General features: G+C 43.5%; 1 protein-coding gene across 2 annotated transcripts in view; it reads right to left on the bottom strand.

Annotated features, from left to right (window-relative positions):
- Positions 1-15,433, bottom strand: part of Dcdc2 (doublecortin domain containing 2) — a 154,488-nt gene that overhangs the window by 76,552 nt on the left and 62,503 nt on the right. For both annotated transcript variants that reach the window (XM_029468605.1, XM_021180583.2), the window contains exon 7: positions 12,812-12,971. In XM_029468605.1, coding sequence (XP_029324465.1) covers positions 12,812-12,971 — 160 coding nt within the window. The remainder of the gene's footprint in view (positions 1-12,811; positions 12,972-15,433) is intronic.

The following is a 15,433-nucleotide window of genomic DNA, read 5'->3' as shown; positions in this document are numbered from 1 at the left end:
CCAATGCAGAACCTACACAATCTACCATAGACAATCTCTCACAAACCCTGGGGGGATGCTCTATCCCTTCCAAAGCCTCCTGAAGTTCACAGCTAAAACCTGTCCTTGTCACTGAATCCACCTGACAGAACAAACCACGGGACCATGCAGGGTTGAGCTATGATTCCATCCCCACACAGCATAATCTTCCTAACCCTGGAAAAGTCATCTGAGCTCTTCAAACCCAGTTTCTTAGGTACAGCCTCTGGATGATAATCTCCTTATTCATTTGAGGAATAGTGTGTGTGAACAGCGGTTCAGATGGTCAGCAGCAGCATCCTATTACCTATGATCCTATTACACATCTCACCTAACTGTCCTGCCCATACGCCAGTATTTCCAGAGTATGCGACGAAGGCGCATACTTCTACACCTGTACTCAGTCTCTTTCTTTGCTCCCCTTTTCTCCCACTTCAACCTTCAGTGGCAGTGATGTCACCTCCTGAATATTTTAATAAGCATACCCCATGACATAATAGAGGAGTTGACTTCTTTTTCTACACCTTCTTAGACAGTGATGTTTTGATGTGTGTGCTTGAGAAAAGACACATGCACACCTATGTGCACATGGCCACACACATAAAAATGTATAAGAAAATAGAAAAAGAAAAAATAAAGAATTTGCCATCATGGTAACTGTGGTAGAGAAACATGTGAAAAAGCCAATTAATTAAAAGCATATTGCAGAACTCGAAAGAGGCTCCAGAATTAGAGGCCCTGGGTACCACTGGAGACTGAGGAAGGTGTAGCGGAGGACTAAGCTCAGAAGACCCACATGAAAGGATGCTGACGGGAGTTGGTCTCCAGATCTCTCCTGACCCGCCTTCTTAAGCACTGGAGATTCTGACTTGGAAGAGACCAGACTGGGCATCAGGTCCAGCTGAGGGCTTCAGCAAGCCCCGCATTGAAGTCAGGTTCGCTCCTTCAAATTCAGTCTGCACAGTAAAATCCTACCACTCCTCCAACACCTGGCTGCCAAGCTTCAACCTCAGGCAACAGCCTTCCCATCGATCCTTGCTGGCTATCAGCAAGGTCGCTGGAACCAAAGAAAGCACCCAGCTCTTCTTACAATCGAAGGCATTCATGCCCAAGATGAGACTGAACTCTACTCAGGCAAGAAACATGCTTATGTTTATAAAGCAAAAAAGAGCAGCATGGTGACTCCTGCAGATAAACAGAACAAGAGAGAGATCTGAGGAAATAAACTTAGAGACCACGGAAACAGTGGTGGGTTCATGCTGCAGTCCACTGCAGCCTCTGCAAAGCCCAATGGACACAGAACCTATGGAATGCTGTAGCGCTCACAGACTTAAACTAATAAAAAGTAAACAAATGGTGGCGCAAGCCTTTAATCCCAGCACTCGGGAGGCAGAGGCAGGCGGATTTCTGAGTTCAAGGCCAGCCTGGTCTACAAAGTGAGTTCCAGGACAGCCAGAGCTACACAGAGAAACCCTGTCTCGAAAAACCACAAAAAACAAAACAACAAAAAAAGTAAACATATAAAAGTGAGAGGGAAACAGGAGTAGGATAAAATTTTAACTTTACTTTTTTAATTCTAAGAACACAAAATCAGTCTAGGGAACCAAAAAACATGATTGATTAACAAACAAATTGGGAGACATTTGGATCTTAAAGACATTGGAATCTGAAGCATTTTTTTAGAAATTGGAGCAAATGAACAAGAGACGTAAGACTAGAAGATGGGACAAAATAAAATTAAAATTAAAATAATAAAATAATAAAAACTAAACCGCCCAAAAGGTTTGCTTCCCATCAAAAACTCAGAAAAAATATACACACAGTAGAAAAAATTATTGGTATCATAAGAAACAAAATATATAAATAATACAGAAAAATACTTCATCATTGAAAGATGTGAGCTTCTGAGATTATGACCTCTACCAAATGCCAGAAATAACCAGTAAGACTAACACTGAACCGCAGCATCTCATGGTGAAGTCAAATCACTCAAGTTAACAAAAATTTAATAATAATATTTGATTTAAAAAGGTGTAGAAGAAGACAGCTGTTTAAAGCCTTGTATTTCCATAAAAAAGGATTAATGGAGCAGTGAGATGGCTTGATCCTGGGACCCACAGGGGAGAACCTTCACCTATGCATTATGGAATACACACCCATGCACCCGTGTGCACACATGCATGCGTGAGCGCACATGCGCGCACACACATGCACACACACACACAACATACACATAAACACACACACACAAGGCAGGCGCACAGCAAGTTTTCATCTTAACCTCATATGTATTATCTTTTTCAGTATGGATAACATACTTTTTTCCTGCTGTGAAATCCCACTGAATTTCTTTATTATCATTAAGGGAACACAGATTTGAAGAGACAGGGGACAGAATCAATCGCAGCCTGGCTTCATGTTATATTTCTTCAATGTGTGCAGAATACAAGGGCTGTCAAATACATACTATCCTTTTTACTTTATTTTTTCTGTCATTAATAAACACTATTCTGGTTCCTGTGTGTGCACGCCATCATGAATTAATAAACTACATAATGATCTGTGGGACACTGGAACACAGTCCTGTGTCCTAACAACAGCCTTGTCAGTGAGCAGCACTGAGGAGTCACAAGCAAGCTTTCTAACACTTCAGCACTTCAGCTTCTTTATCAATAAAATGGGATAACGGCAGCAATAACTACATGTGCCTCATCCAGCAGCTGTAAGCTCCAATGAGACTGCACACCTGACATGGGAGCACCCAGAAATCTTAGTCAGGATGCTCATAGCGCTGATCAGAATTGCACAGGAAGCTCCCCATGGATTCTCCTCTGCCCCAAAACCTGTGTATGTGCCCTGATTCTTCTCCAGGTGGTAACAGGACCCATAAAGGGTGGGGGGAGGAAGCACAGAACAGGAAGGAGGAGGCTGAGGCAGGAGGATGGTGAGTTTAAGGTCAGCCTGCACTGCATAGTAAAAGCCTATCTCCAAAAAAAAAAAAAAAAAAAAAAAAAAAGGAAAAGGGAGAGAGGGGTGGGAAGAGGGAGAAAGGGAAAGAGAAAAAAGGCAAGAAAGAGAGAAGGGGAAAGGGGAATGGGGAGACAGGGAAGGAGGAAAGAGGGACAAAAAGAAGAGGGGGAAGCAAGCATGGAGTATTTATGCGACTAACGCTCTGAGAGAGAGCGCAGGAGGAGCTTAGTAGAGAGGAGTGCTTTGCTCCTTTGCTGTGCAAGCATGAGGATCTTAGTTCTTATCCTCAAAAGCCACATAAAAAGCCAGATGTGGCCGTGGGCATGCCTGCAACCCCAGCACTCTGAGGCGCCAACTAAGGATTGCTGAGTATTGTTGGCCAACATCCTTGTTACAAGTTTACTGAGAGACTCTGTCTCAGGGAATAAGGCAAAGTGTGAAAGAGCAAAACACCCAATGTCCTCCTTTTGTCTCTGCATGCATGTGCAGCAGGATGTAGACACACACACACACTCGCACACGAACATACACATACAGTGCACACATACCACACACATGCATAGTATACATACACACATACACATGCATGCATGCCTGCAAAGACTTCATAATCTTTTACTAGAAAATGTGGCTTAAACTTGAATAACCCATTTCCCAAGTTTATACTTCTGAGCATCAAACTGTTATTGTTACAAACATCTATCAAAAGTCTTTGAATGTCTGCACCCCAAGCTCCACATTAGGAAATGACCTGGTTAAGAGCTTCCTCTTAGGACCTGTCCATCTACTCTGTGCAGTAGGCTAGAGGGATGTCAGTCACCAGTCTGAGGGGCTGCAGCCTCAGGACCTGTCCTTGGGATAAATGTGGAAGCATATTCTTTCTGTCCTGTGGCACCAATCCCCTTTGGAAAATGACTTCTCTGTGTGCTTCCTTGCTGTGAAGCAAAGTGGTGCCTGTGAGGACCCCGCTACAGCGAGCTGTGGTCTTCTAATGTGAGGGCCCCTGTCCCATAGTTGAACATGGCAGCCTTTAGTGAGCTGTGAACTTGTAAAGTGAGGGCACCCATCCTACAGTGGGATGTGGCAGCCTTTAAAGGGAATGAAATCGGACCAATTTTGAATTACCATCCAAATGTATAGAATAGAAAGAAGTGGAAAAACCTCTAAATTTAGGATGCTCAGAAGGTCTTTATAGATATTTTATCTTTATCTTTCTCCCCTCTGTGGTAGCACACAGCATGCTGATCTCCAATAAAGGTTCTATCTTAGGCTGAAAACAACTAGGGCAGCGGAGAAGAACAAAAATAGAGTGAGATGTAAAGTAGGCCACAGTCCCAGAAAAGCCAGCATGTTGTATGTGGGGAGAAACATCTCTGCCCTGTCTTATAGTAGCAACCAGCACTGTGGAGTCTCCCCAACACCGTTGTGAATGTACGCCGGGCAGGGAGAGCTTCGCTGTTCTCAGGAGGCTGCTCCTTTTTATACAGACAGGATAGACACCAAGGCCCAAGAAAAGACTTCATATCAACAAGGAAAAAAAATCAATATTTGCATGGCAAAACATATGCTGGCATTTATAGGTTGCAGAAGGAATTTGGCCACTGAAATGAAAAAGAGAAATTGGTTCTTCTTCACCAAGGAAAACTTCTGCATAAAGTCAAATTTTTCACCATTGAAGTAAAGCAATAAATTCAGAGCAATTGGTACCAAGGAAAGAAAATGCAACTGCCTGGGGGGGGGGTAGTTCAGCATGTGGTACCCAGTGGGCATCAGGGATGCTTACAAGTAAAGCAGCATCTAGAAATGGATAGGACTCCTACACCTAAAGACATGAGGAGAGCTTGCACCCAATGTGTGGGAGATCTAGGGTGTTCACAAAACTGCATAATGGATGAGTAAGGACAGCTGGGGTGGCAGCTCATGCCTGTCATAACAGCACTTAGAAGGCTGGGACAAGAGGATTACCACAAGTTAGAGGCCAGCCCAGGTTATACAAAAGGTCTAGGTTAGCATGGGCTACATAATGATACTCTATGCATAAAAAAATAAAAAGTAACTAAGTGTGGTCATGTGATACATAGATGCATGAACTAGAGGTCAGCCTCAGAGGTAGCATCTATTCCAGCGTTCCCTGAATGCTGAAGATGGACTCTGTCCCTGGCTGGTCTGTGTAAGATCAGAGGAGAGCCACTGTGACATCGGATTAAGGAAGAAAAAGGGCTGCAATGACTCCTCCCCACACACAACTGGAAAAGGAGATACTGGAGTGAAGAGCCAGGAAGATGAGGCCTCTCCAGAATGTGAGACATCAACACACAGCCCTGAAGGAAGACTGGCCACCGCATCTCTCATTCCTCCCAGAAACCGGCTGCAGGTATTCACATAGGAATGTCCACCTCCAAGCCTGCTGCGTCTCAGCCCAGGCATTTCAAGAACTGTTGGCTACTGCACTGCCTTGGACTCTGGATAAACTGCTTTCTCCTTCCTTCCTGTTCCCAGGCCATTTGCTGGGCTAGGGGACTGTTAGAACTTGAAAACTCAGCTTGTAAAACATCAGATCAGTATCCAGCACTGACCTGCTGCCTAGGTTAAGCACCATAGCATGTGATGGTTTGAATAGGCTTGTCCCATGGGAAGCGGCGCTATTAGGAGGTGTGGCCTTCTTGGAGGGCGTGTAGCCTTGTTAGAGGAAGTGTGTAAAGGTGAGGGTGAACTTTGAGGCTCCCATGCTAAGGCTTTGCCCAAAGCAGAAGAGAGCCCCCTCCTGGCTGCCTATAGGAAAGATTCTCCTTCTTGCTGCCTTTGGATCAAGATGTTCTTTATCTATACACAGTAGGATAGAATGAGTTCTTGGCTTTTCTGGAACGGTATTTCTGCTTCATTTTCTACTGAAAACACCCTTGCACTTGTGGGTATCTCACCTGCCACCTGTTCAACACAATGACTGAGCTGAACAATACATCACATTGAGGTTTATAAAATACATATATACATAATATCATCTGAGTCCCAAAATACCTACTTAAAAGGAATTCTTGAAATCTACTTTGCAAAGGTTTGAAAATCCTCGTGTAGATTGGTGCCTAGCCCAGTTATCATCAGAGAGACTTCCTCTGGCAGCTGCTGGAAGCAGATACAGAGAACCACACTCGAACATCATGCAGAGCTCAGGGGACCCCGTGGGAGAGAGGGAAAGGATTGTTGGAGCCGGAGGGGTCAAGGACACCAGGAGAACATCGCCCACAGAATCAGCTAAGCAGAGTTCACAGGGGTTCACAGAGACCGAAGCAGCAATCACGGAGCCTGCATGGGTCTGTGCTAGGTCCTCTGCATACATGCTGTGGTTGTTTAGCTTCGGGTGTTATGTGGGAGTTCTAACATCTGATCCTTTGCCTGCTCTTGGAATTCTTTTTTTTTCTACTGAGTTGTCTCATCCAGCTTGGATATGAGGGTTTGTGCCTAGATTTGTTACATTTTTTGTTATGTGATTTTTTTTCCAGTTAATATCATTGAAAAGCCCAGAATCAACTAAGTCTTTTCTGTAGGAAACAGGAGCAGTGGACCTGGGGGAGAGGACAGGTAGGGTCTGGGAGGAGTGCAGGGAAGGGAGATTGTAGTCAGGAGAAAAGAATAAATAAAAAGAAAGAAAGAGAATTCCTATGCAATTCAACACCTCCCATTCTTCTCCTTTGTGGTTGAGGGAAGTTGTGATGCTTAATCCTCAGCATTAACTTGCCTGGCTTTGTAATCACATGGAAAACACATGTCTGGGTGCCTTTGATGGAGTTTCCAAAGAGGCATCACTTGTGCTGAGAGGACTCAGTAGGCAGCATCATTCTGTGGTGTGGTCCAGACTGAGTAAGGAGGAGGAAGTGAGCTACACAGCAGCTTCCTGCTTGCTGACAGCAGACTCACTGTTGCCAGCTGCCTGTGATGGCTGCTCTTGCTTGTCAACTGGACTACAGCTGGAATTAACTGGAACCCAAGTGGCTGGGTACACCTGTGACATATTTTTCTTGATTGAATTGTTTGAGTTGAAAAGACCCACCCCCTAAATCTGAATATTCTGTGGTAAGAAAATCCACTTTAAACCTGGGCCACACCTTCCTGTGGCAGCCTGTATAAAGAACATAGAAGGAAGTTCTTGCTTTTGGCCTGCTTGGCTTCATTCTCTTAGTTCATTCCCTTGATGATATCTAGAATACACTGAGGCCCTCTGAGACATCCGGACTCACGGACTGGACACTTCCATTCTTGGACTTTGTACTGTTAGACAGCCACTGTTAGACAAGCAGGATTACAGACTAAAATGCATTCTAATAAATCATACATGCACACCCACACACTCTCTCTCTCTTTCTCTCTTTCTCTCTCTCCCTCCCTCCCTCTCTCTCTGTCAGTTCTGTTCCTATAACATGCCCCACATCCCTGTGCTCTAAAATTGTGTATGCAAAATAAGCCCAAGTGGCTTAGCAGTTAAGAGCACTAGCTGCTCCTAATGGGACCATGTTCAGTACCTAGCACAAAAAGTGGCTCATGACTGCCCCTAACTCTAGTTCCAGAAGATCCAGTGCCCTTTTCTGGCCTGCACTAGTACCAGGCACACATGCATTGTATATACATGTACACATGTAGGTAAATATAAACAGGAAGGGAGGGAGGGAGGAGAGAGAGAGTCTAAAGGAAGGAGGAAGGGAGAAAGAAAGGAAGAGAGGGAGAGAGGGAGGGAGGGAGGGAGGGAGGGATAAATAATTAGTATAGTATCCCAACTCTGGACCACTAACAGAATTTCCTAGAAGTTTCAGTCCAACATCAGCTATAACACACATTAGTAAAACAGCAAGATATGAAGTGAACACTTTCCTGAAAAAAATATTGAAGGCTGAGGTGTGGCTCAGTGTTAGAGCACAGGCTGACCACATGCAAAGTCTTGGATTCTATTTTCAGAATGAAAACAGAATGACGTGTTATATTTCTTACTTATATTCACTGGTATTTCACCACTAAAGTAAATAACAATGTACATACTCCAAAACTCATTTCGTTAAGATATGTTGAATCATACAATTAGATATGCAAGAAGCTAGCAGCCTCTGACTATAGTAGAAAATTATTGTGCAATATGTTGACCCTCTGAGCAGTGTAATAAGCAAATACCCAGTCTTTTAAGAAGCTGGTATTTAATGAAATACACTTTGGCCCATTGATAAGTGGCATCGATCATTGAAGGAACAGAAAACATGTATCTCCCATTTGTCCAATGAGTAGGGTAGCAAGAGCTACCAGCAAATCGTATTACTTCAGTTATGAGGCAGGCCCAGATCACCTCGGAGCCCTCCTGTGTGCACCTTCTGGTTACACAATGCCCTTTCACAGGCTGGAAAGTGTGTCTTCTAAATGCACTTCAGGGTTTATCCAGAGTTTCTTGTGACAGAGGACGTGCAAGTGCGTAAGCTGGATCATGATTGACACTCGGGCCCTGGCTCATGTGATGGGGTTTTTGAGAATGGATTGCTGCAGCTCTTCCTGCTTGTGGTGACACAGGCAAACGGTGCACAGACTGTAGGTATGCGGAAGCTCAAGAGCGAGCTGTTCAAGGGCAGTCATGCTACCAATGCTGCGGCTACCCTTGTCGGGAGTCTAAATACACAATTAGCCAATTCCAGGAACGAAACTATCATGGAACAAAGCATAATAATACAGCTAGAAGAGGCACAACACTGGTCCCCATGTGTGCACACACACATTCAAACATGCACATGTGCCCTGGAGAACCACAGTCCTCCAGAAGAGGTAACCTTTGCCTTTCGTTTCACACTAATACTTCGCTTTTAAAAGTACATTTTGTTATCGGGCTAATGTACATCATAACAGTATAGGTTCCTTTCTTTGCAGTCTTTTCTGGTATTTCTAACTAAATTACTATGTTTTTTCAGTTATCCAGTATTAATAATAGCAATGAATATAACCAGGCATCCAAAATGCTGCTCGAAAACAATCATCATTATGTTTTCCCTCACAGTGATGAGTATAGTTAGTTAACACCTCTAAAACGTCTCTCCAGGCAGCACAAGGACAGGGACAGCCAGCTGTGCGGCGGAGGCTGATCTCACAGCAGCACTGAAAACACTTCACAAACCCCCCTTCATCAATCACTCACCAATCTTACTTTGCATCTCGGCTACAAAAGAAAATGGGATTTGTTTCCCTGAAGAAATATGTCACTGCTCTGCCTGAATTATTAAGCTTTACTGTTACAGAGAGAAACAGAGTCAAGGAAAAAGGAAAGGAAAGTTAGAGCCAGGTTGCCATCTACAGTCAAAACGCAGCATCGCTGGTTCAAAGAGCACTTCCTTGCCCGCTGAATATCATTCATAAACATCAGAATTTTTACAAAAGCAAGACATGTGTGACTAAAATCATAACTAGTTTTTAAAATATTATAATGGTAACAGTATACAGTTAAAGAAGTCATGATTGAATATTTGTATATAGTTTTAACATATACTAGAAAATAATCTTAAATGTTCACCATAACCCTAAAATTTAAGGCTTTGAAATACCAAATAGCTCTCCTCACATTATATACATGTTTTAGTAGGAAAGACAATAAGGATTTCATCTCTAAAAGCAGCTCTTGTACATTTTTACTCATTATCCTGATCCCCTGCATCCTACAACTTGCTGCTTGTGATCTCTATTCCTCTTGCTTGAGCCCTCTAGAGACCTGAGCATTGAGAAGCACACACTTGGTTCCAATTACTAAAATGGACGGCATTCAAGGAAAAGGCAGCTTTGATTATAAATGAATACAAGGGCTGAGTTAGGGAGACATGCATGACTTTATAATCTGGAAACTTCTTATAGCAGAGGATACTGCGGGCGTCTCTGAGGAGAAGTTGCTTGCATCTCAGTCATACATATATGAACTGATACACTTACATTTAGCAACTGGCAGCTCCAGCTACAGGTCTGTGCCTTTTCTTTCATTTGTCATGGAAAATAAATGGTTTTGGAAGCCAAGGTTTATGGGGGTGGATGTCATATGCCTCTTCCAATTGTAGAAAACTATATGTAAGTGTTTCATCTCAGCTTCCAACAGGTCTTCTAAATCAGCAACATTGCCCTTGTGTCAAAGAGGAAAATCGGCCCCTAAGACCTTCACTTGAAAAGGGCTCACAGATTTGCAGAGAACAATGAGCTAGAGCCCTTTAAGAACCTGTGGCCCTTATATTACAAAGCTAGCTTGGAAAATAACCACTTAGAATGGGGTGCTTTCTGAAGCAACTTCACATTCTCCCAAGGCCAGGCATGGGTCAATGAAGGGAGCCACCTTTGGTGATCATATCTTAAAAACTACTTGATTCAGTATTAAAGACAGTTGCTATTTTCATGCCAAAAGACAGAAATATTATTAAAGACTCCTTGTAAATTTCCACAAAGGACAAGATTCTGATAGTTCAACTTGCCAACTCAGTCTGCTTCCTAATGAAAGAAATATTAATCCAATCTCGTGTTCCCCAGCTTCCACGGGGACCACTAGGAAGCCCAAAGACTTAGTCACACTGCAGGTTAGAACTGGGACTTCCATACACTGATAAGAGCCCCACAGACAAAGAGTAAATAGTGTCTTCTCTCTTTAACTAAATCATTTATTACAAGCTTTAAATGGGTCCAGTTTCTTAGTGGGGTTTAAAGTATTACAGAGACTCAGTCACTTTTAATTTCCACCATTTCTTTGGCCAATATGTATTAAATACCTTGATTCTATTAGACCTAGGCTAGCATTGAGAATTTTTTCAAAAAAAAACTAGATACAAGAGTTCATGCCAGCACTCAGAAGACTAAGGCAGGAGGATTACCATGAGTTTGAGACCAACCTGGACTGCATAGTGAGTTCCCAGTCAACCTAAACAAGAGTAAAATCTTGGCTCAGCAAAGCACTAGTAAGCCACAGTCCATACACAGTCTCAGGGGCTTTAAAAATGTAATACATGTTAGCAAAATAAAGGCTCTGTTGTTTTTAGCTTTTAAAAATGGCCTGTTTTCCCAGCTCAGTTAATTTTCTGTCTTTCTTGCTATACAATAGGCACCCAGTAGTACCTGCCACCTACATTTCATCCTGACCTCCCTGATGACTGATCTCTGAAAGGAATACTACAGGCTATGGACATGCAAAGTAGTGAGGAAAAATTACAGCATGAGCTCACAGTTAGGAGGAAGACCATGAGACAGCGGGAGTGAGGGAGGAAGTGGACCTCTTAGCTAACAGCAGGAGGATGGAGCCCAGCAAGCCTGACTGCTGGCTAATCTCCACAGTGAGAACCCGGAGATTGGAGACCCTTCTTCTCCAGGGAGCTGTGCATTTATCCCATGCTTTTGCCTGATGCAGCCCTGGAGATTGAACCTAGGGATTCACGCAGATAGGACAAGTATTCTACTACTGAGCTCTATCCTCAGCCCTTTCTTATATTTTGAAACAGGGACTCACTAAACTCTCCAGCCTAGCCTTGAACTTAAGATCCTACGGCCCCAGCCTCAGTCTAGGCCTCCTGACCAGGCTGTCAGATCATTTTGATTTCTCTTTCGACCTTAGATAACTTGTCTTTATCTAACTCTTTAGGCATCTGGGTGGCATCCTCTAAAGCGCTGCCCTGCATCTGTGAATCCCACATGATTCTTCATGTCACATGGAGTGTCCATACATCGACTGGGCTCTATTGGTGACCTTCTTCCATCTGTCTTCACCCAGAGCATCCCACATATGTCTTGTGTGGATGGACCGTGGGTAGGGGAGGCAAAGCCGTCACTCTATTTCTGTTTCCATCCAGCTGTGGTCTGAGGCAAGTATCTCTCTCCACTTTTATGAGCCATCCTATTGAGAATACACTTGAAATAAAACCAAATACAGCGCTCTTCACAAACGCCTAGTGTGAAAGTTCACCATTTCATCATGCTTGTCCTGACCTCAGGACGCCTTTGCCTCACACTAATGTCATCTCAGACCAGTGCAAATGTTTTGCTTTGGGTTTTGTATTCGTGTGTGTGTGTGTGTGTGTGTGTGTGTGTGTTGAGAACCAAAGGGACTGGAATTTGCTATGTGGCATAGACTGGCCTCCATCTCCCAAGTGTTGAGATTACAGTCATGCACCACCATGGCTTGCTCAAAAAACTTTTAAATTTATCTAATAGCTTGTTTTTATAAAGTCTATGTGTGCTCAATATTCATTTAGATATCAGAACATCTTCTCGGGGAATGTGAGGTGTGAATACAAGCAATCTTGAGTGCAGGCAAGGGTAGACCCTCAACCCACAGAGCCAGTGTCAGCAGTGCTTAAGCAAAGTATAAAGGCACCAAGCAAGCGCTCTCAGCAGTGCACTGGATGGCAATGCTCCCCTTTGTTCTGTTAAGACTGCCTTAAAGTAGGAGCCCAGTGTGAGACACAGCTGCTTCTCGCCCAATGGAAACCTCCATTGAAGAGCATCACGTATGACAAGACAAAAGGAACGCCCTCTGTGAGCCTGGAGAAGTGAACACTGCACGATAAGAAGGAAAGTCGAGAGGCTGGGGAGATGGCTCGGAAGTTAAAGCCCACTTACTAGTTTTCCAGAGGACTTGAATTCAATTCCCAGAGTTCTCACACAGTTCAAGCATCCACAGGTACCTGCACTCACACACACATAACCCGCCCCTCAACACACACCTACACCTGCACATAGGTAAAAATTACAAATTTAAAATAAGAATTAAAACGGGTCCACATCCTTAAAAAGATAACAACATGACATGGACATGACCGTTAGACCATTGACCGCAACTCACCATTGTCTGGGATTGCTTGGTGGGAAGTCTTTGACTTCACACTCTGTTTCACTTTCGTGGGTTTTTCTGAGTTTGAGTCTTTCTTCCCTTTCCTTTTCAGAGGCTGAGGAGATGAGTTATCACTGGAGCCGATGGTTGACTTAGATTGCCGATAATTTCCCTAAATGACAAAAGATTAGACCATCACAATTAGCTCGTGAACTCTCGGAGCTGTTCCCGGTACATTCATGTGGCTAACTATCGAGCCCAGGGACAGACAGGGGCCTGAATTAGTTTCCAACTGTTGGTCTTAGCATCACACTAACCACAAACACACCTTCCTAGAGGCAGGCGGAAGGTCTGGCAGAGGAGAAAGACTAAAAATAATCACCCACAATTGTCAATCCCTTCTTCACAGGTGCCAGGCGTAGCACAAAACTCTTTCCCCTAGGGCTGGGCATGGAGCTCAGAGGCACAGTGCTTACCTAGCACGTGGTGAGGCCAAGATTCCATCCCCACGGCACACGGAGACAAACAAAAAATGAAGCCATTCCTGGGCTGGGGAGATAGATGGCTCGTTCACAGTGTTGGCCCACACACGCAGGAAAAGCCCAGCATAGAGGTTGTACTTGCAATCCTAACATGGGGGGAGGGGGGATCCCTAGAACTATGTGGCTGTCTAGCACCCTATCCATCATATTGCCTGATGGGAAGGGTCTTGTGTTTTCTCTAAAATCAGGGGATATAGATATGGATGTATGTAAAGATATAAAGTCAAATCAGGGATAGGGCTGTGACTCTGATAGAACCAGCACTTGCCGAGCGTGTATGAGACTCCGCACTCAATCTCCAGTGCTGCAAGAATACAGTGAGTAAATAAATAAATAAATAAGCAACTCAACCATACTGGTGCAATCTTTATGCAACATCTATACTGGGCTACTATCTGAAAATAATGTAGTAATATTAAATAAACAAATATGCCTGGAAGCCTATTATAACAGCTCATTTTAAACATTTATATATTCAGTCACCCAAAAGCATTTAAATCGTTTTAGCCATCACCCAATTAAGAACAGAAAAAAAAAATCCCCATCTTACAAATGAAGTTATTTATGCAATTTTGTCACAGCCTACAAGAAAATGAATTATGCATAGATTTATTAACAGTATGAAAACTTGTCCAAATCTATAACATTTTTGCATAATTTAATTTCCCATTCCAACTGCAATTTAGACATTTAGTTTCCATTTAATTATTGTATGATTTACAAGCAGAGTTTTTTTTTTCTTTTCTATTTTTCAGTACAGTCACTGTCTGGAGAAGACAGACAGACAGCAGGACAGGAGTGGAGCTTCTGCAGTCGCTAGCAAAACCCAGACTGTGGTCTGTATTCAGTGAGGTCAGTACATCCTGAGATTTGAACACTGTAAAATTCATGACAACAGCAAGCCTTCACAGACGGTTAGTGCCTCATTAGAAGGTTTGGAGGTGCTGTTAAACTTGGAAGGACTCTACAGAAAACCCACTGGGTAAGAGAGTGGAATCCCAGCAAGGGCAGTGTAACTCCTCTTTGGGAAAAGATCACTCACCAGCAGGACTGTGTCACAGAAAGAATGCAGACCTTGTTGTCGACCACCTAGGGGGTTAATAATATTACCTCATTTTCAAAGGGTAAACCACTCAGAGAGGTGGTTTAGGGAACACTAAGTAGGATGGTCTGAGGGCTGGGAGGTGTCTCAATGGGTAAATGTGTTAATGTCACCTTAACTTCCTCTTGGGATCGTTAGACCAGAAGCAAGCCAAGCAGGAATTCTACACCCCTCTCCCTGTGTCTTCCATTTCTGTGATTTGTGATCTGTAGCTTATCTGTTGTCTGTCTGTTGTGTGTGTCTGTCCCTGTGGCCTGTCCCAACTAAAACCTTTGTTCTATATTTATTGAACAGCATAGAAAATGTGGTATGGAAAAGGAATGGTGAATTCTCTCTTTTTTGCAGAAAAAAAATTTTTTTTCTGAGACAAGGTTTTTCTGTGCAGTCCTGGCTGTCCTGGAACTCACTCTGTAGACCAGGCTGGCCTTGAACTCAGAAATCCACCTGCCTCTGCCTCCCAAGTGCTGGGATAAAAGGTGTGTTCCACCACTGCCCGGCTGCAGAAATCTTTACCAGGGTTTACAGAGAAGTTACTTTACTTGCCCAGAGTAACACTTGAAACTGCAAACAGACATTATCAACCTATATCCACATGTGTTTTCAACATTTTGGGGAATACTTGTTTTGTTGCTTCCAATCTGTTGACTTCTTTTAGCAAATGATAAATAACACAACACACACACATGCACGCACACACACACTCACACGTGCACTATTCCTGATGGTCAGGGGCATGGAATAGCAGCACATAGTTTAAGATTAAAGCCATGTATTTAGCATTGTCTACTGAAAAGAACTCACTTTCTCCAGGCATGGTGTTTCTCCAACCCTGCTTTCTCCCCTGCTCCCCATCTCTGTCTCCCTCTCCCTCTGTGTTTGTGTATGTGTGTGGGAGAGATGTGCACCCCTGGATGCAGATAGAGGCTTCACATCTGGCACCTTCTCTCTCTCTCTCTCTCTCTCTCTCTCTCTCTCTCTCTCTCTCTCTCT

This window comes from Mus caroli, chromosome 13, assembly GCF_900094665.2.
Source record: "Mus caroli chromosome 13, CAROLI_EIJ_v1.1, whole genome shotgun sequence".
Taxonomy (NCBI): Eukaryota; Metazoa; Chordata; class Mammalia; order Rodentia; family Muridae; genus Mus; species Mus caroli.
This window is presented reverse-complemented; position numbering and strand designations above follow the sequence as displayed.